Source organism: Mesocricetus auratus, unplaced genomic scaffold (assembly GCF_017639785.1).
Source record: "Mesocricetus auratus isolate SY011 unplaced genomic scaffold, BCM_Maur_2.0 Super-Scaffold_100676, whole genome shotgun sequence".
In the NCBI taxonomy this organism is placed as follows: Eukaryota; Metazoa; Chordata; class Mammalia; order Rodentia; family Cricetidae; genus Mesocricetus; species Mesocricetus auratus.
This window is the reverse complement of record NW_024429266.1, coordinates 21,176,170-21,197,768: the sequence shown is the minus strand read 5'-3', so window position 1 is coordinate 21,197,768 and position 21,599 is coordinate 21,176,170. Positions and strand designations below refer to the sequence as shown.

Here is a 21,599-nt window from a genome sequence, read left to right as displayed (position 1 = left end):
AAAAAAAATGGAATAACGGAAGAACTTGCAACAGAGAGTCTTTCCAAACAAGCAGGATGCAGCGTGGAAAGCTGCACGCAGGTCCGGGTACAGCCTGAGAACCAACAGAGAAGCATTTAGCATTCCACATAGGGATGGGAGATTCCCAGTGGGAATAGAACTCTGGACCTGTAAAACCCATTCTTCAAGCTCCTTTGCAGGCTCAGGCAGTAAGGAAAGTATGGCTCACTGCTAAAGGATAAAAGCAAATAGCAACAACAGGGAAGAGAAATAGATTTTCTCTTATTTGTTAGCCCTTGAAAGGACATTCATTTCCCCCTCCCAGCCTAGTGTAATTGTGCATGTACCTCCATATTTTACTTGCACACCTTGGTAACAGCCATCAAAGAGAACCACAGGCTACATACATAGGAAGCAGCTTTTATTGATAGGTTGTTTCCAGAAACCAAAAAAGCTATGTGCTGTCAGTTAACGTCGTATGCCTCCAGATGCCTCCGGGGTTCCACTTGGAGAAGGGATACAGATTGCCTATTTCAAGGCCCAAGTTTTTCACCTCCCTGTACAGTTTAACTTAGAAACTTTGTGACCTTACCCTATTGTTGGGTTTTTTATTTCCCCGCCCAACCTCCAGCTATAGCTACTTTGTAACAACCAGAGGTGATCCGGGAAAGATTCTTGAGTAAGGAGAACGATTCACAAGAAAACAGGAATACAGCCGGGCGTTGGTGGCGCACGCCTTTAATCCCAGCACTCGGAAGGCAGAGGCAGGCAGATCTCTGTGAGTTCCGAGGCCAGCCTGGTCTACAAAGCAAGTTCCAGGAGAGCCTCCAAAACAATACAGAGAAACCCTGTCTCGAAAAACCAAAAGAAAGAAAGAAAACAGGAACACAGCCTATCAAAAGGCCCTGTCCTGCCTCAGCGGCTTGATCCTTCACTGGTTGCATTTTTCTTTGTGCTGGATCACACCCTTCTGAATCAGATCAGGGATTTCCACTGCCAGCCAAGGACCCAGCTGCAATACAAAGGAGACCCTGTGAGGTTACTACCATGGTCAACACCTCTTGTTCCACCTGAACCTCCTCAGAGGCTCCAGGAGAACATGCCCAAGGGACAACACTCCTACTCCCTTAGTCTCAGCCACGTTTCTGGTACTGCTTAGGTCGTGAACCCTCCCTCTTCCTCTCATACACCAAGAATAACAAACTTACCCCTAGGGCCATGAGATGAGCTAGTCCAAACTTGGGCACATTCCTGGCCCACAAAGGTTTGAAATGATCAGTCAGACATATTTTGCCACCCCTATGAGAAGGACAAGAGGAAGGCGTTGACACACAAAACTAGCCATGATGTATAGCAGCTTCTTGGGAACACAGGAAGAGTAGTGCTCAGAACCGAGAACAAGGTCAGTTGAGCACTTCGAATAAGCTCTACCCAGGGAAAGCTGATTCCCTTGAGACTCTGGACAGCACCCTCTGGAGAACCCTTCTGATTCTCAGCTCCTCCCTAAGGTTCTCTTTGCCCTTTCCCCTCTCCTAGTCAGTCCTACCTGTACATCTTTGCTGTCTTTCCATCCAGCTCAGGGACTGCAATTTCTGGAGCAGTAGTAGGATATGTGATAGGAATCTGGAGAAATTACAAAGCCTTAATAAAACAGAGACCTGAGAGAAATGAACTAGTCTAATTAAACATATATATATTTCCTGGTTGAATTGCTTGTGCAGCAGATTCCCCAAGTGGCATGTTCAGCTAGGGTTCTAGACACAGAGATTAGCAACCGTTATACATTGGCCTCAAACCTCAGCTTTCCCCACCCACTTTAAAAGTTCTGTTTAGTCCTTTCAAGGAAGTTTAGCATGTTAACAATGATCTAATCAATTCCTTTCCACTAACCTTCATACTTCCCATTCTATCACACTCACTTCAAACTCGATGTCAAACTCATATTTGAGGAGGTCATGGATGTACCAGCATTTCCCAAACCACCTGTAACAAAGACCAAACCGCAATCCAGTCAGACCATCCCTATCATACTCAAATGACATCTTTGGGGACTCTAAACTGATGCATGGTAGCTTTAGGTTGGTTATGGGATACCAAATTGCTTAAGTCAGGTGAGGATCCTACTCACACCTCTCAAGACGGCCTGCTTACCTGGTGCCCTCCTTGTTGGACTCCAGTCGGAACCAATCATTGTCTGAATTCTTGTTGTTCTCCACATACTGAAAGAAGAAAATGAAATCTCAGAAAAGGGAGCTGGAGCCACACCTATGATGCCAGCACCTGGGAGGCACAGGTAGGAGAAACTCAGAGTTCAAGACCAGTCTGGACTACAGAGCCAGTTTCCAGGACAGTCAGGGCTAAACAGAGAAACCCTATCCAAAAAGAAGAAAGAAGAAAGAAGAAAGAAGAAAGAAGGAAGAAGAAAGAAGAAGAAGAAGAAGAAGAAGAAGAAGAAGAAGAAGAAGAAGAAGAAGAGGGTGGCGCACGCCTTTAATCCCAGCACTCGGGAGGCAGAGGCAGGCGGATCTCTGTGAGTTCGAGGCCAGCCTGGTCTACAAAGTGAGTTCCAGGACAGCCTCCAAAGCTACAGAGAAACCCTGTCTCGAAAAACCAAAAAATAAATAAATAAATAAATAAGAAAGGAAAAGGGAAGCAGGGCATTGGTAGCACATGCCTTTAATCCCAGAACTTGGGAGGCAGAGGTAGGCGGATGTCTGTGAGTTCAAGGCCAGCCTGGTCTATAGAGCGAGTTCCAGGACAATCTCCAAAATAATACAGAGAAACCCTGTCTTGAAAAAGAAAAGAAAAGAAAAGAAAAGCGAGCTGCAGCCGAGAGTAGCCCCTCTTCAAAACTGTGATTGTTTTTAGCCTGTTTTTCACAACTTTTCACACATAAGCAAAATGAAAGAAAAGGCAACACAAGCAAGCTGGGTGCTTGCCCGGAACGGAGAATAAAATACCCAGGTTCCCTACAGTATAGCGAGCACAAACTATTGGACACTCAAGGGTTATTTTCTCACTCCTGCTGTCTGTCCTTAGCCTGAAACTCACTTTACCATACACATTAGGACCTTGTGCTAGCTTTCATTAGCAGCTACAAGTTAGGAACTCTCAAATCTTTATCTTCAGTTCAAGTCTTTTGTCAGAATTTCAAATTCTAGTATCCAACTGCATGTTTTAACTTATACGTAGCACTGGCTGCCTTGGAACTCGCTCTGTACACCAAGCTGGCCTTGAATTCACAGAGATCCACCTGCCTCTGCCTCCCCAGTGCTGGGACTAAAGGTGTGCGCCACCAGCATCCGGGTTCAGTCTACACCTTTATCTAACAGAAAACAGAGACTTACAACTTCCATTTGGGTTTATACCATATCTCTCCCCTCTTCCTCTTCAGGGACTCCTGTCTAGGTTGGCCACAACCGACCTTATAGAACTAAGAATGACCTTGACCTTTTGATCTCCCTGCCTCTCCTGAGTGCTGAAATACCAGGTGTGAACCATCAGCACATTCTCAATTGCAGATGGCAATCTCACTCAACCACTAAGCCAAAGACCAGCCTTCATCCTTGACCTCCCCTCTCCTTTTCCCCACTAATATTTCATGTCCTGCTGACCTTAGTTTCTGCTGTTTGTCTGTTACAAGGTGTCTCTGTAGCCAGGGCTGGTACAAAACTCATTGAAACCCTCCTGCCTTTGCCTCCCCTGTACTAGGTTTATAGGTATGTACCATGACACCCAGCCTTAGCTCTGGCCCAATTTTTACTTTATTTTTTCTTTCTTGATAGGGTCTCACTAAATTGCTCAGGCTGGCCTTGAACTCCCAGGAAGGCTTTGAAATGTCCAGGCTGGTCTCAAGCCAGCAGTCTCTCTGCCTAAGCATCCCAACTGCTGCAATTACAGGCTCCCAGCTCATACCATGCTGTTTCTAGCTTATATTCCTTTGCTCTTGCTGTCCTTGGTTTATTTATTTATTTTGGTTTTTCGAGACAGGGTTTCTCTGTGGCTTTGGAGGCTGTCCTGGCACTAGCTCTTGTAGACCAGGCTGGCCTTGAACTCACAGAGATCCGCCTGCCTCTGCCTCCCAAGTGCTGGGATTAAAGGCGTGCACCACCAACGCCTGGCCTTGGTTTATTTATTTTTTTTAAAGATTTTTTATTTTATTTATTACACATACAGTGTTCTGCCAGAAGAGGGCACCAGATTGAATTGTAGATTGTTGTGAGCTACCATGTAGTTGCTGGGAATTGAACTCAGGACCTCTGGAAGACCAGCCAGTGCTCTTAACCTCTGAGCCATCTCTCCAGCCCCCATTGGTTTATTTTTTTATGAAAAAAAACTTTAAAGAATATTTATGTGTGTGAGTGGCTTTTTTCTGCCTGTATGTACACATGTACACTTGGTACCCAAGGAGACTAAAAGAGCACAGCTGATCCCCTGAAACTGGAATTATGAATGACTGTGAGCCACCATATTAAGTGCTGGGAACCTCTAGGTCCTCTGCAAGGGCAGTAAGTGAGCATTTCTCCAGCTCCTGTCCTTATGTCTTGAACATCTTTTTTTCCTACCCTTACGTTTCATATGCTACTATAGTGTGTGTGTACCCGTGCCAACGTGTGTGTGTGTGTGTGTGTGTGTGTGTGTATGTGTGTCGACCAGAGGACAACCGAAGCAGTCAGTTCTCCTCTTCTGCTATATGGGCTCCAGGGGTCAAATGGAGGCTGTCAGTTAGTAGCAGGTGCTTTACAAACTCGCCATCTCTCTCTGGCCCGTGTGTTTATACTTTTAGGTTTCAACTCAAGGTTTACCACTTCTAAGAAGCCTTACCCTAGCAAACTAAAGCTGAATCACACATCTCTCTCCATACTCTGAAAATTCTCTCCACACTGTTTCCATCAACCTCAGTAGGTCCCTTCTTATTCGGTTTTGTACACCTGTCCTAGGTAGTAGGAACACTATCATGCTTTTTTTGTTGTGTTTGAGGCAGGGTCTCAAGTAGTTCAGGCTGCCTTGGAATTCATTATGTAGTCCAGAATGACCTGCACTTCCAATCCTCCTGCCTCCACGTCCTGAGTGCTGACAATGCATGAGCCGCATCGTTTATGAGGTGCTAGGGGTAGAACCCAAGCTAAGCAAGCACTCAGCCAAGTTCTCAGTGGGGCAATATATAAGACAGGAGATCTGCTAGTCTTTGAAGCTGAGGCAAACCACCATAAGGAGTGTAATCTTTCTCTTCCCACAACAGCAAGATTAGCTGAAAGAATGGCTAATTTATAACTAAAAGCACCAATCTCTAACTCTCTACATCTAACACCTGAAGCTTTCAGCTCTGACATTCATTCCTTTCATTCATTCCGTTCATTTCATCACCAAGAATGAGAGATGAGAGCGATGGGCTGAGATTTCAGGCTCTGAGGAGTGCTTTTGACCCCCAGCACCACTCCTACGTACAGTAGAGCAAACACCTGGCGGGGAAGAGACACGTCACCTTCCTGGAGCACTGCTGGTTTTTCCTTTAAGGTCTAGCCCTCCTGTGCTCCTAACCAGAATCTCTTCTGCAACCTCCCTCCGTAATCTCCCAGCCCCCAAATAGTCACAATTTATATGAATTTATAAACTTAAAAACCGGAAGCGGCTTCCACACGGAGCCAATTCCTGAGGACACCTGATTACCCGCCACCCCTTTGCTACGCGGTCAACCACAGAAGCAAAACTGACCCGGATAAGGGACTGATATTCCTCCTTTAGTCGCTGCACCCACAATTCCCGATCCCGGGGTCCGGCGTTAGTCTTCAGCACTGGGATCTCAGACACGACCCGCCGGGTGGCCTCATCCGCCATCTTGGACCAGGGCAGAAGAAAAATGCGGAAGTGGAGTTGCTCGTAACTTACTCAGGGCTTCGCCATCTTTACTATGGGAGGATGAGGCGTTGTCTAGCCTTAAAGCCGTCTCTGAAAACACTCTTTTTTTGGTAAGAAAATAAAATTGGCCCACTGGTGTGAGCGTCCGGAAGAACAGAATGAAGCTGGGTTACACTATCAGGAATATGGCACCTATCATTAAATCACCGGAGACTGCTCAGAGTGACTTCCGCTCATGCTCAGAAGCAAACTTGGGAAACCGCACGACCTTCCCAAATCGGAAAATTGTTAGAATTTCAGATTTTTCTGGACACTCTTCAAAGAACTGTGTTTGTGCTTCAGGATGATTTCCTTGTTTTTAAAGAGGAAAGGTCTCGTGTATCCCAGGCTGGCCACAAATTCAAACGGGATAGCCTGAGCTACGCTTGCTTATGCTAAAAAAATTAATGTGTGTAGGTTTTAAAACCAACTGTAAAACAGTTTGCAAAGAGTTACTGAATATCTTTTGTGTGCTATGCACAAAGCATACAGACATAATTCGATCCTGGATGAATCTCTCAAATGGCTAGAGGATAGTCACTGAATGTTTATTATCATTCTGGTAACATTTTATTTTGTTGTTTCGAGACAGGTTTTTACTGTTTGGCTCCAGCTGTCCTGGAACTGGCTTTGTAGAGCAGTCTGGCCTCAAACTCACAGAGATCCATGCCTGTCTCTGCCTCTGGGGTTCTGGGATTAAAGGTGTGCTCCACCACTGCCCAGCATTTTGGAGTTTGTTTGTTGGGACAAGTTCTCACTATGTAGACCAGGCTGGCCTCCAAGTCACAGAGCTACCTGTCTTATCAGGTAATTTCTAAAGCTCATTCGACACTAAGAAATCTCAGTAGGGTATAGTGGCCCACACTTGTTATCCTAGCACAGGTGTGTGTGTGTGTGTGTGTGTGTGTGTGTGTGTGTGTGTGTGTGTGTGTGTTATAGGGGGGAGGATGCAGGACAGGAAGATTGCTGCAACTCAATCCAAAACAAACAAACAAAAACAAACCCCTTATGTGGTAGGTGCACATGTTTGATCCCAGCATTTGGGAGGCAGAGGTCATGCTGATCTTGGTGGGTTTGAGTCTCTAGAAGCAGTTAGATCCTGTCTCAAAGAAAACAAGTTGAACAAATGTGAAAATGGCTCAAGTGGGTAAAGGTGCTTGTAGCACAAGGCTAGCAAGTTGGTTCCATCCATGAAACCCACATAAAGATGGAAGGAGAGAACAGACTCCACAAGTTGTCATCTGACCTACATATATGTGCTGTGGCATGTGTGCCCCTCCAACTAAAATTTAATTTTTTTCTCTAGAGAGAATGTTTTTCTGTGTAACAGAGCTGGCCATCCTGGTATACCAGTCTGGCCTTGAACTAACAAGAGATCTGCCTTCCTCTGCCTGCCAAGTGCTGGGATTAAAGAAGTGCACCATTATGCCTGGCCTATTTGTATTTTATGTTAGTGTTTTGCTTGCGTGTACCATGTACATTCAGTGCCAGTGGAGGCCAGAAAAGGACAACAGATGCCCTGGAAATGACATTACAGTAACAGCCATTTCTTCCATGTGGGTGCTGAGAACTAAAAACTTGTCCTCTACAAGAGCATGGAGTGTTCTAACTGTTGACCATCTCTTCAGTCCTCTAAATTAAGTAAACACACAGATGTAATTTTCTTGTTTTTTGTTTTTGGGTTTTTTGTTTGTTTGTTTTTGTTTTTTTTGAGACAGGGTTTCTCTATTGTTTTAGAGACTGTCCTGGAACTATCTCTGTAGACCAGGCTGGCCTCGAACTCACAGAGATCCTCCTGCCTCTGCCTCCCAAGTGCTGGGATTAAAGGCATGTGCCACCAACACCGGGCACACAGATGTATTTTTAAGGGCTGTGGATGTAGTCTTGCTTGTCTAGCCTTCACAAAGCCTGAGTTGGATCCCCATTACCATATAAACCAGACCTGATGGTGTCATCCCAGCCTAAGCTACAAAAAAGGATGTTGGATTTTTCCTTTCCAGATGCTTTCCGTGTGTAGCTTGGAAGAGTATTTGTTTTATTGAGAAAAGGTCTGTGTAGCCCTGACTATCCTAGAATTCTCTGTGTAGATCAGGCTGGGGAGGAAGAGACTGGGCAGAAGGGCCAGACTAGAAGGATGCTGGGAAGAAGGTGGTGTCTGGACTAGCAACTGGACACAGAGAGAAGCAAGATGGGCATGCCATACTGAGAAAAGGAACCAATCCGTGTGGCCAAGCGTAGATAAGAAATACTGGTTAATTTAAATGTAAGAGTTAGCTAGTAACAAGCCTGAGCTATCCACTGAGCATTTGTAATATTTAGTCTCTGGGTGGGTTATTTGGGAACTGGCGGGTGGGAAAGAAACATCTGCCTACAACCTCTCATTCTCACTGCTGCTGTATTTCCTGAGACTGCTCTTATGTAGCTTGAGTTTCTTACTCCCTTGCTTCCACCTCCCAAGTACTGAGATTACAGGCACACCACAAAACCTGGAGGGCTTTTATCTTAGGAGCACTAAGATATTAATCTCTTTACAAAGGTATTAGATATAACTAAGACACAGCTTTGTAGAGATCTCTTAAGGTAAATAAAGGACTATTTCATTTTTCATATAGGCACAGGGGTTGTGGTCAGAGAACAGAGATTTTTTATACATATTTTTAAAAAGATTTATTTATTTATTTATTTATTTATTTATTATGTATACAGTGTTTTGCCTGCATATATGCTTGTATACCAGAAGAGGGCAATAGATTTCATTGCAGATGGTTGCTGGGAATTGAACTCAGAACCTCTGGAGGAGCAGCCTCTTACCCTCTGAGGCATCCCTCCAGCCCTGAGAACAGAGATTTGAGATGAAGCTTTTAAATTGTCCTTAGTTGTTTTAATTCTGTAATATGCATCTCTAAAGAAATAACAACTTACTGGTCGGTTGTGGCCTATGCCTTTAGTCTCAGCACTTGGGAGTAGAGGCAGGCAGATCTCTGTGAGTTTGAGACCAGCCTGGTCTACAAGAGCTAGTTCCAGGACAGCTTCCAAAACCACAGAGAAACCCTGTCTCGAAATTTCCCCCAAAAAGAAAGAAATAACTTTTCCTAACATTCCTGGTTAGATCCATACATGTACTGCTACCGTTTTTTTTTTTTTAAGATTTATTTATTATCTGTGTTCTGTCTGCCTGTATGCTTTGTACACCAGAAGAGGGCACCAAATCTGATTACAGATGGTTGTGAGCCACTATATGGTGGCTGGGGATTGAACCCAGGACCTCTGGAAGAACAGTCAGTGCTCTTAAGCCCTGAGCCATCTCTACAGCCCCTACCTTCTAAAAACCTCTTTTAGGAAATATATTTCTTTAAGGACTTTTATGTGTACGAGTGTTTTACTTGTATGTATGTATGTGCACTACATCCATGCCTGATGCCCACAGAGGCCAAAAAAGGACATTAGATTCCATGGAACTCAAGTTATAGTTGTGAGCCATCATGTGGCTGCTGGGAAGCAAACTCCCATCCCTTGCAAGACCGACAACTGCTGAGCCATTGTTGTAGAATAATATTTTTGTACACTGTGAAGATGTAGGCACCTTCTGATTGCTTTAATAAAGAGCTGAGTGGCCAAGGCAGGAAGAAGTTAGACAGAACTTCTAGACAGAGAGAGAGTGGAGGAGTGGTTTCTAGGCATAGGGAAGGTACCTGATGACATGGAGAGGAAACAGGAGTTGCAAGATGGAAGAGAGTTAAAAAGCCATGAGACAAAGTATAGATTAATATAAATGGGTTCACTTAAGCTATAAGAACTAGTGGGACAAGCCTAAATCTACAGGCCAAGTTTTCACAATTAATAAGTCTCTGTGTTATTATTTGGGAGCTGCCAATATAGAGGAAGACTTGCCATAAACCATCTCTTCAAACCTTCTGCCTCTCTTTTTGTGAGAGTGAATCTAACTTGTTTTGAATATAGTATGATTATTCTCAGCACCACACAGTGGCTCACCACCTTTCACCTTCCATAATTTCAATTCCAGAGGATCTGACATGACGTCCTTGTGGAAGACTGGTGTTTGTGGGGCTGCAGTCAGGACCAGCAGATCAGCAACTCCCCTCTTGAATGGGGGTATGTGGATGTGTGGATGAGGTAAAGGCTAGCTAAGAAAGTTAAGAGCCAGAAACACAGCCGGGAGTTGGTGGCGCATACCTTTAATCCCAGCACTCTCCAGGCAGAGGCAGGTGGATCTCTGTGAGTTTGAAGCCAACCTGGTCTACAGAGAGTTCCAGGACAGTTTCCAAAGCAATACAGAGAAACCCTGTCTTGGAAAAAAAAAAGATACCCTCCTGACAGGAGGGTATTTCAGTTCATACTGAATGCACCTCAGTTTGTTCATACTCCATCTTTTTTGGGGGGCATTCTCTTTGCCCCCAAAATCCTGCCTAGTTATTGGTCAATCAACTTTTAATGAACAATAAGAGGGACATACTTTCACAGTGTATAGAAAAATTATTCCACAATAGGACTGACTCCACAAAGTTTCACATTGTGCATGCACATGCATATGCATCACACACAAAACTGTTGATAATAAAATCACTGATCCATATGAGATTAAACTTTCAATTAGCGTGCCCCACGTCTGAAAAACAAAATTCCTAAAGCCACACTCAGAGAAGTCAGGCAGGATTCTGTTCACAGCAAAAGCCTATCCCTGGAGACAACTAATAAGCATGGGGAAATGGCTCGTCTATGTAAGAGGATCTGACCTGGAGCTAGAATTCAGTCAGTCTATAGACAAATAATCTAGACCATTAATCAGTACAAAAGGTACAAAGAGCCGTTTTAGCAGGACAAAGTTATTCATTGCTTTGGAGTGCAAACTAGGGTAAAGCAGGAAGTGGACTTTCAATTTTAGTTTTTTCAGATAGTCTCTTATATATGAATTTAGATTATTCCTCTTGGGTTGTTTTGTTTTTGCTTTTTTGAGACAGGGTTTCACTGTGTAGCCCTGGCTGTCCTGGAACTCACTCTGTAGACCAGGTTGGCCAGGAACTCAGAGAGATCTGGGTCTGCCTAGCCTCCTAAGTGATGAGATTAAAGAAATGCAGCACCACCACACAGCTAGTTTATTCTTTTTTAAGTAATTCCTATAGAATACTTATTAGAAGCTAACTTCTCTCTAGGTGTTGGAAACATTAGTGCACAAGAGACCTCATGGAAATGACCCCAACACAATTAAGCAAAGTGGCAGAGCAGGTCCGGTTGGATACCTCAGTACTAAAAAGTCTCTGATGGAAGACTACTACTGTTTGGCTGAATAGTACAGCTGGTGAATGGGGAAGCTCCTGAGCTTCTGTTAAGTCCATTATCAGACATCACAGGGAAGACAAGTTTTCGGTATAGAAGGAGAAATGACTGTTATATCAGGGAAAGAAACATTGGACTGGGGGCAAAATAAAAGAGAGAGAGAGAGAGAGAGAGAGAGAGAGAGAGAGAGAGAGAGAGAGAGGTGTCTTTGTGAACTTGAAGGCATTGATCTGGACCCTATTGCACTGGAAAATTCTTGAAGATGGTCAGAGAAATGCTCTTTATAGTGTAGAGATTTAGAATATAAGTATACACATATGTTTCTCTTATTGGTTGATGAATAAAACACTGTTTGGCCAATAGAGGCAGGAAGATAGGTGTGGCTAGGAAAGAGAAGAATTCTGGGAAAGGTAGGCAGAGAGGGTGCGAAAAGGGAAGCCATGCAACCAGCAAAGGAGTAACAGGTAAGCCAAGACCACGTGGAATACATAAATTTACAGAAATGGGTTAATATTTAAGACAAACCTAGCCAATAAGAAACCCTACCCATTGGCCAACATTTTTATAATTAATATAACTGTCCATGTGTTTATTTGAGGCAAAACTGGCTGTGGGACCAACCAGACTGGGAAGAAACTCCAGCAACTTCAGTTTGTAATTTCTTGTAATTATCCTGGGGATATCAGTAAGAATTACTGCCTGCGGTGGTGGTGCAAGTCTTTAATCCCAGCACTCGGGAGGCAGAGACGGGTAGATTTCTATGAGTTTGACTGAATGACAGACCTGGTATTCAATCCCAGAATAGCCTGGTGTACCAGGCTTTTTCTTTGGCCTTACCAACCAGCTCCCAATCATGATACAGAGACTTACAAGTTTTGAACGCTGAACCTTATCTTAACTCATAATCTATTCCTCTTCATTTATGTTTTGTCTTGCGGCCATTTGCATTTCTTTCTGTATATCTTACTCTGTGCCTGCTTGCTGGTGGCTGCCTAGCTGGCCCCAGGCATATCTCTCTCTCTCTCTCTCTCTCTCTCTCTCTCTCTCTCTCTCTCTCTCTCTCTCTCTCTCTCTCTCTCTCTCTCTCCTCATTCTCTCCTTCTTCTCTGAGTCTAGATTCCTCCTCTTATTTATCTGACTGGTAGTCCTGCCTAGCTATTGGCTGTTCAGCTTTTATTAGGTGAATCAGGCGCCTTAGCAGGCAAGGGGAAACAAATTCAACATATCTTTACAAAATTAAACAAATGAAGCAGAAACAAATGTAACACATCTTTTCCTAGTTAAAATAATAGTCCACAACAGCCTGCCTCTAGAGTTCATATCCTTAATCAATTGGTAAACTTTTCTACCACCTGCAGACCTAATCAGCAGCAAGGATCAAAGGGTTTGGGAATGGTGACATTCCGGGCAGTTTAGCCTAACTAGAAACTTTTGATTCTTTGGCTTCAGTCTCTAGAATGCAGGAACTGCAGTCATTCATTACCACAGCTGAAAGGCTGGATGAATTTAACCTTCACTGTGACTTCACCTTTAGCCAGGGGCTAGTGAGATATTGGTTTAACTATGTAAAGATATGTTACATTTGTTTTTGCTGGGTTGTTGGGGCTGGCAGGCAGGCAGAGAGAATAAATAGAAGGGACCTAGGTACAAGTGAAGAGAGAGAGAGAATGAGGGGGATGCCCAGGGCCATCCAGGCAGCCACCAGACAGTCAGACACAGAGGAAGCAGGAAAAGTAGGACATGCAGAATGAAAGGGAAAAAGCCCCAAGACAAAACAGATTTGAAGAGAAACAGGTTAAATTAAGTTTATAAGAGCTAGTGGGACAAGTAGAAGAAAAAGTCGAGCTTCAAGGGCAGCCTGGTCTACAGAGTGAGTTCCAGGACAGCCTCCAAAGTCAGAGAAACCCTGTCTCGAACCCCCCCCCCAAAGCTGAGAATTCTCAACTAATAATAAGTCTCCCTTGCATGATTTGGAAGCTGTCTGGTGGCCCAAAAGAAAGCCTGCTATAACCTGGTAATGGGGTTTGGGGTGCCAGAGGATTTGGTTTACAAAGATATAGAAAATCTTTGAGGAAAGGGCTGATATGAAGATAATTATCATAAAATAAAAAATTCAGGCACTGGAGAAATGGCTCAGTGGTTAAGAATCCTAGCTAGTCTTCCAGAGGTCCTGAGTTCAATTCCCAGAAACCACATGATGGTTCACAACCCTCTGTAGTGAGATCTGATGCCCTCTTCTGGTTTGCAGGGATACATGCAGACAGAATACTATATACATAATAAATAAATAAATCAGAGAGAGACAGAGACAGAGAGGTGGTGCATGCCTTTAATCCCAGCACTCGGGAAGCAGAGGCAGGTGGATCTCTGTGAGTTCGAGACCGGCCTGGTATACAAGAGCTAGTTCCAGGACAGCCTCCAAAGCCACAGAGAAACCCTGTCTCGGGAAAAAAAAAAAAAAAGAGAGAGAAAAAAACAAAAACAAACAAAAAAGGAAATTCAAGGGATCTGTGTATGGTGGTACACATCTATAATTCCAGAACTCAGGAGGTTGAAGTAGGAGCTTTACTTTTGGTTACACAGTGAATTTCAGGTCAGTTTATAGTATATAACAATACCTTGCATCCAAAAATAAATAAATAACTAACCAAGGGCTGGGAAGATGGCTCAGAGGGTAAAGAGGTTACTGCACAATTACCAAGTCCTGAGTTGGAATCTTCAAAACCCACAGAGTCAGATGTGGCAGTGTGAGTGCTAACTGAAATGCTGCAAAGGGGATGGAGGCACAGACAGAACCCTCAGATGCTCACAGCCCACCTATCCTGTTTGCAGAGGCGAATGACCAAAACGAAACCGTGCCACTAGGTGGTGGTGCACACCTTTGCTCCCTGCACTCAGGAGGTAGAGGCAGGAAAATCTTTGAGTGCCAGGCCAATCTGGTTTGTAGAGTGAGTTCTAGGATAGCCAGGGCTGTTACATAGAGAAACCCTGTCTTGAAACAAACAAAACAACAACAAAAAAGGAACATTGTCTCAAATAAGATAGAAGGTGAGGACTGACACTGAAGACTTCCATACAGTTACCATGGCACGTGCATGCCTGCAGTCACACAAACACACACACACACACACACACACACACACACACACACACACACACACACACGCACGCACGCACGCACGCCTGCTGTGGAACAGCCCTGTGTGCAATGTGAAATTAAAGCCATATGTGGCTAACATAGCAAAGAATTTGTGGAAAACACAGACTAATGTTCCTTCAATCTCAGAGACAAACCATAAAAAATACTTCAGAAAAAATTATTAAGAGGTATTTTCAAGAACAGTCACAGAGCCGGGCGTTGGTGGCGCACGCCTTTAATCCCAGCACTTGGGAGGCAGAGGCAGGTGGATCTCTGTGAGTTCGAGGCCAGCCTGGTCTACAAGAGCGAGTTCCAGGACAGCCTCCAAAGCCACAGAGAAACCCTGTCTCGAAAAACCAAAAAAAAAAAAAAAAAAAAAGAACAGTCACAGACCATTCAGGTTGTAAATAAGCAGTGCACAACAGCTGTTGGTCTTTCACAGGCGCCAACTGACCTACCTTTAAAATGGCTAAATGACAAACCTGTGTGGGTGGAACAATTGTCTTTGACATCACAAAAATTATAGGCAGTGGGGCAGCTGGTAAAGGAGCAGGTAAGCACTCAACATATTGAAGAATCGACCAGCCCTTGGAATTCTATATTTGTTACTAATAAATAATCTGGAAAAAATGGAGAATGGTAACATCTGAGAACTATAAATAAGGTGATTTATTTATAAAAAAAAAACCAATGGGCTTTTTTAAAAGACTTATTTATTAAGTATACAGTATTCTCCCTGCATGTGTTCCTGAAGGCCAGAAGAGGGAACTGGATCTCATTATGGATGGTTGTGAGCCATCTCTCCAGCCCGCCAATGGGCTTTTTACAGTCTGGAATTCCCTTGCTTTCTTTATCACCGAAGGGATGGTATATTATAGCGTTTTGCAGAATATTTGTTTATACTGTAAAGATGTGTCTGCCGAAGGTAGCTTCTGACTAGTTTAACAAAGAGCTAAATAGCTAATAGCTAGGCAGGAAAGGATAGGCAGGACTTTTGGGCACCTATAGACTCAAAGCAAGTCAGATGTGCCATACTCGAGCCACATGGCATAACATAGATTAAAACTTATGGGTTAAGTAATAAGAGATAGTTGGGATAAAAACCTATGCTAAGGGGCTGGAGAGATGGCTCATCGGTTAAGAGCACTGACTGCTCTTCCAAAGGTCCTGAGTTCAATTCCCAGCAACCACATGGTGGCTCATAACCACCTTGAATGAGCTCTGATGCCCTCTGCTGGCATGCAGGCAGACGATTGTATACATTAAAAAAAAAAGCTTATTTAAAAAAAATCTATGCTAAGGCCAAATTTCATAATTAATAATTATATAATAATTATTTACAGCCCAGTTGTCCAAGAAGTTCCACAAGAAAACGTGCTATAATAGTGATTGATTTAAAAGACTGCTTTTTTTTTTTAAAAGATTTACTATGTATATAGCGTTCTGTTTGCAAGTATCCCTGCAGACCAGAAGAGGGCACCAGATCTCATTACAGATGGTTGTGAGCCATCATGTGGTTGCTGGGAATTGAACTCAGGACCTCTGGAAGAGCAGCCAGATTCTGAACTGCTGAGTCATCTCTCCAGTCCCAAAAGACTGCTTTTTAAGTATGCCTTTACAAGAACAGAATACAGAAAAATTTGCCTTCACAGTGCCTACTTATTAAAATTCCCAGCCTGTTAAAAGGTGTCATTGGAAAATTCTTCCACAAGGAATGTTAAGCAGCTCCATCTTGTGTAAATATTTTGTACAACAGCCATTAGAAATAATTTGTAAGTGCTTGCTGGTGGTGGTAGGCAGAAACAGGCAAATCTCTGTGAGTTGAAGGCCAGCCTGATCTACAGAGGAAGTTCCAGGACAGGCTCCAAAACTACACAGAGAAACTGTCTCAATAAAAAAAAAAAAAGAAGAAGAAGAAAAAAAAGAGAAAGAAAAAAAATTGTAAACAGCTTCCTAATATAAAATCTAACAGTATATGAATAATATCTTACTGGTTGATTCAGATACAGATACCTTACAAAGAATGTTTGATGAAGTAAAGAGAATTTTGCCTTTTGAGGATTACACATTACTCCTGAAAAAAAAAAATACAAGGAGATTCTATTATTTAGGATATAAGATAGGTTTATAGAAAATTCAACCACAGAAAGTACAAATCAGTCAGGAGAGATTAATTATAAACTCTTAATGATTTTCAAAAATTGCTGGGAGATATTAACTGGCCACAGCCCACAACTGGATTAACTACGGTGTGCGAACTTCTTTGGGCCGCTAGCTCACAAATAATGACATGGAGGATTATTATCAATCATGAAACTTGGCCTTAGCTTAGGCTTTCCCCAACTAGCTCTTATAGCTCAAATGAGCCTGTTTTATGTTCCACTGCGTGGCTCAGTGACCTCTCCTCGTATCGTATGTCTGCGTGTGTCCAACTTCCTCGGTGTCTTCCTTCCTCAGTCTCTTCTGTGCATAGACTCAACCCACGTTACTCTCTTCTCTGTTTGGAAGTCCTACCTATTCTGACCTGTATAGCTATTGGCCATCCAGCTCTTTATTAAACCAATCAGAAGGCACCTTTCACCCAGTGTGATCAAATATCCCACAACAAACTACTTACCAGCTAAGGAATTTATTTCAAACCTTACAAAGTGATAAGATGAAGTGTTTACCTATGTTGTTCTATTATCAATAAAAACCTGGGAGCCAAATATCAAGGAGAAAACCTGGCACATCAAGGAAGTGGTGGTGGAGTGGCCAGTTGACCTCTCCACACTTCCCAGATCAAAGAGACTGCACAAAATCCAAGTCCCTCCCTCTTCCTTCCTATGCATCTTCTCCATGTATAATCCAGGCTTCTCTATGGCTAACTCCATTCAGTTAGCTATTGTCTCTGCCCCCCATTCAAAGTTAACTTTATTAACAGTCTCAGAGTGTCATAGTGTGGCCAAATATCCTACAATAGTAATGACTTAAAAAGTCCAAGAAAATTATCAGGTGAAGCTGAGAGAACTGGCTCTGGTGGAAAAATCATTACAGGATGTACATGTGGGCCAACTGAGTCCAGAGTTTGACTGTACTCTTGTTTTACCTTGTACCATTCACCCACAGGGACTCTTACGCAAAGAAAAGATATTTTAGGATGCATGGTATGGAAATGAATACTGTGTATTGGTATGGTTTTTCATTTGTTGATACAAATTTAAGGTCAGTTTTGTGACATGTATATTTCTCCTCTTGTTTAGGTATTGTGTCTAAATAAATACAAATTATAGTTACCTATAATAGTCAGAACTTATAGTTAAGTAAGTTAGGTTTCCTAGATATACAGATATATTTGAAATACATAGTCTTCAAACCTTTCAAAGACCTTCAGAAAATGGCATTTAAAGTGGTTTAGGGTTTTTCTCGACAATGAGAAATGTCTGCCCCTGGCACATCAATTATGTCTGAGAGGAAGATGGGCATCAAAGAAACTCATTGTGGAGTCTGCTTTCAACCTGGCAAGATTAGCCATTTGGGCAAGAAACTGCTCTTGCCTGGACTGCTTGACTGTTGCTGTATAAACTGGACATACAGGACCCACAGGAAAGTGACTGCTGAACTTGGACAGTCATAAAGGGTTCCTGCTTCATGGAAGAGTCTACGAGACTTTCTGCAGGACACAGAAAACGACTGACAGACTGCCAATGCAGATGGACAGTTTGAAATTTCCTGGTTTGCTGAGAAGTCTTCCAGACACATTGTGGCCTATGGGCTGAAGATGGATGCCTCAACATTACAGAGGTGACTGTCCAGGTATCGAGATGTCTCTGTCAATTCTAATGTTTATATATTATCCTTCTGTGGTCTTTGATGTAGTTGAAGACAGATAATTAGTTTTCCTTAGTTATGATAAAAGATAAGCTCCATATAAGACTTTAGACTCACACAAATAGGATAGATAATATTTTCTTTAAATCTTACTAAACGTTAATGGACAAAATATTGTAGCTATAGTTCTTACTTGATAACTGTTTTGTTATATATAATTTGACTATGTTAAAGTTAAAACCTTTCTTTTTATTTAGACAGAAAAGAGGAGATGATGGGAAAGTCCTTCCATGTATATGTCAATAAAGCACTGTTGGCCAATAGGGAAGCAAGACAGGTGGGACTAGGAGTCTAAGAGGATTCTGGGAAATGTAGTGAAGAGTGTGGTCACCATGTGATCTCCCAGGAGCAACAAGCGCTCAGGAGTGTGTCCTCAAAAGGATAAGTCCTTATAAAATATATGTTAGTAATTATGGGTTAGTAATCAAGTCAGAACTAGCCGATAAGAAACCAAGCAAACAGCCAACAGCTTCATAATTAATATATTGTGTGTTATTTGGGGGCTGAAAGTGGCAACAGGACCCAGCTGGGAAGACTAAACAGTTACAAGGATGGATATTTACGTCATACAATGTTGCAAAGGTAACCACTGTGCAAAAAACTGCCCTTGCCTCAAATTCTGACAGTATACTGTCCAAATTGGACAAGCAGGACACAAAAGAAAGTGACTGTCAAACTTTGCCAAGACAAGATAGGACAGTCCTTTAAAATTCCAGTTTTACAGCAAAGTCTGTCAGATACACTAGGCTTGTAAGCCCAAGATGAATGCCTCAACATTGCAGAGGAACTTGGGGTGATTATCCAGGCAGTCAGCTGTCTATGTCATTTGTATAGTTTTGGAAGTTTATTTGCTCTGCACTTCCTGTTTACTCAGGTAATATTTTATCTTTCTTGGGTCTCTGATGGAATTGAAGACTAGATAGTTGGGAGGTTTACAGTTTTACTTGTTAGCAAATTCAGAAAAGAGACTTACAAAAGAGAAGCAAAGCTTATAAGGTTGATAAATATAAAAGCTTAATTGATTAAATTAAGAAACTATAAGGTCTAAAAGATATTTTTAGGTTGGTAATACAAATTATAATAAAAAAGTTGTTTATGTATAAAACTTTGGATCCACCAAGATAGGATAGACAATACAGTATCTTCTCCAAAGTTGCCAAATACAAATGGAGTAACATTGTGAATGCAATTCTTACCTGACAATTGCTTTTTTTTGTTTGTTTTTCAGGATAGGGCTTCTTTGTAGCTTTGGAGCCTGTCCTGGAACTCACTGTGTAGACCAGGCTGGTCTCAGATTTAGAGAGATCCATCTGCTTCTGCCTCTTGTGCTGAGATTAACGGCTTGTGCCACCACTACCTGGCCTGGCAATTGTTTTTGTTGTACTTAGTTTTACTTCTTTTTATCTAAACAAAAAGGGGGAAATACTGTGGGATATTTGATCACACTGAATTTGCTTTTGTATTAATTAAATAAAACCAATCTTGGGTCAGGAGGCAGAGCCAGCAACTAGTTGATAGAAAGTAGTCAGAGAGTTAGGAGGAGTCTGGAAGATGTGCAGAGAGAGGAACCTGAAGTAGTAGGGAGGGACTTTGAGTTTGACAGTCTTTTTTGGTTTGGCAGAGCAGAAGGATGTTCTCTTTCTGAGATTCTGGCAAAGAGTAAGCTAGTTGCTCCTCAACCTCTCTGAGCTAGCAGGATTTTACCTCAGCCTCTGACTCCCGAGTCTACTGACAAATAGAACACTAGAGATTTAGTTAAGAACTCCATTTGGTAGCAGCAGCAGGAGGCAGATACAGCAGGAAGTAAAAGTCCTGCTAGGGCCACTGCCTGAGAAATGGGCCGGAAAAAGCAGAGTTGCAATTACTGCCTAAGACAGTAGTAGATTCAGGTGCAGCGGCTGTGCCAAAGGAAAACACAATTCAGTCTTGGGGTTCACAGCGTGATCCAATATCCTGCAACATCTGGCTCATCTGTTACTTGTTACATAGGTCTAGCTTTGCCTCAAATCATATCCTTCAGCTTTTTGGGTGCTGGGATTACCACGCCTAGACACAAAAATATTTCTGTACATAATTATCTTCCAATCTCAATCTGGTTCTTATCCCACATATCTATGCAACGGCTTTTATTTAGTGACTTTCTTCTTCCAAGTCTAAATGACATAGTTTAGTCAACATCTTACTTGATCTGTTATGTTTAATACTTTAAACAAGTTTACCCGGCACTTTCCTCCTGTTCTCCTTTCTTCCTCTCTGCCCCTTCTTCCTGTCCTCTTTTAAGCTTCCTTCCCTCATCTCGTCCCTCAAACGCATTAATCTTCCTCTCTAGGCCATTATTTTCTTTTGTGGATCCACGAAGTATCCAGATGCACAGACGCACACTTTAAATTTTCTTGGTTTCCAACCCACATTATTTAATATTTACTTGTCTAAAAGCATCTCCCTTGTCTCCACATACCTCCTTTGGAATTAAAAATCATGTAACCCAGTTCTTCACGTTAGAACACTGATATATATATACGTTTATTTACCTATCCACCCATCACCACTGTCTCTTCCTTGTCTTCATAATTGTTCCCTCGTCTACTTTCCCAAACGATCCTTTACACGGCAACCGGTGATCTCTCTACTCAGCCCCACTCCCTGGGGACTGAACACCAGGCTTACCTGTGCTAAGACAGCATTCTACCTCTGAGCTAATATCCTAGTGATCTTCGTCGCTTAAATTAAGCCCCAACTGGTCGACATCTCCACCAGAGCTCAAACAATCTTCCTCCCTCAGGCTCCAGGCCGGCACTGACATGCCCAGGCTGGCAAGCAGTGATCTTTCTACAATACAAATATAATTGCTCACACCCTGCTTAGACCCTTCAAATTCTCTTCATGGCCCTTAGGATAAAATAAATTTACAATGTCTTGCGTCATCAGGCCCCTCCCTATCTCACAGACCTTATGTATTACCTTTTCTTCAGCCACATTAGGCTGCTGGCAGCTTCAGAATAAAGTGACCCCCCTCCGCCCCCACCTAATTCAATTCTCAACAGTCCTTCAGCTTGACACCCTTTCGATAGGACGTGGGAGCTCAAAAGGAAAATACTGAAGGGGTGAATCCCGAGAGAGGCTCTGCGAAGCGCGGCAAGGGCCGGGTGACAGGAAGTTCAAAGCAAAGGTTAAATCCAGATCTTGAACTTTCACCCAAGTTCACCGGGCCGTCCAACTCCTGTCCTATTCCGCCCTTACGTGTCATGGCTGCTAGTCCCAGTCTCCCAATGGGCCTTGAAGTCCGATACCAGCCAGCTCCGGCGCCACCGAGGCTTCCACTTTCAAGCACGTTACTCTCTCCGCTTCTTAGAACCGCCCCGAAACCGCCGTTGGGAAAACGCTGCGTTGCCAGCTT

The 21,599-nt window shown here is 42.9% G+C and overlaps 1 protein-coding gene across 2 annotated transcripts; it reads right to left on the bottom strand.

The window, feature by feature from the left end:
* Nucleotides 1-404: 404 nt before the first annotated feature.
* Ufc1 (ubiquitin-fold modifier conjugating enzyme 1) lies at nucleotides 405-21,576 on the bottom strand. 2 transcript variants are annotated; one of them, XM_040739380.1, is made up of 6 exons: nucleotides 21,443-21,576; nucleotides 2,152-2,219; nucleotides 1,891-1,983; nucleotides 1,547-1,623; nucleotides 1,209-1,299; nucleotides 405-1,012 (listed from the first exon to the last, which is right to left on the bottom strand). In XM_040739380.1, exons 3-6 carry the CDS (start codon nucleotides 1,903-1,905, stop codon nucleotides 932-934), a joined length of 264 nt encoding a protein of 87 aa, XP_040595314.1. In that variant the 5' UTR covers nucleotides 1,906-1,983; nucleotides 2,152-2,219; nucleotides 21,443-21,576; the 3' UTR covers nucleotides 405-931. The 2 variants fall into 2 exon arrangements, with proteins under 2 accessions (XP_040595314.1, XP_005087826.1); XM_005087769.4 differs by lacking the exon at nucleotides 21,443-21,576 and adding an exon at nucleotides 5,716-6,074 and having other exon boundaries at nucleotides 1,920-1,983.
* Nucleotides 21,577-21,599: the final 23 nt, after the last annotated feature.

Excerpts from the sequence above, each read along its gene's own strand:
- Ufc1 (XM_005087769.4), bottom strand. The coding sequence starts at position 5,838 with ATGGCGGATGAGGCCACCCGGCGGGTCGTGTCTGAGATCCCAGTGCTG. Across the intron at positions 2,220-5,715 it reads AATATCAGTCCCTTATCCGG|TATGTGGAGAACAACAAGAA; the intron begins GTCAGTTTTGCT and ends TTCTTCTTTCAG. Across the intron at positions 1,300-1,546 it reads AAGACAGCAAAGATGTACAG|GGGTGGCAAAATATGTCTGA; the intron begins GTAGGACTGACT and ends TCCTTCTCATAG.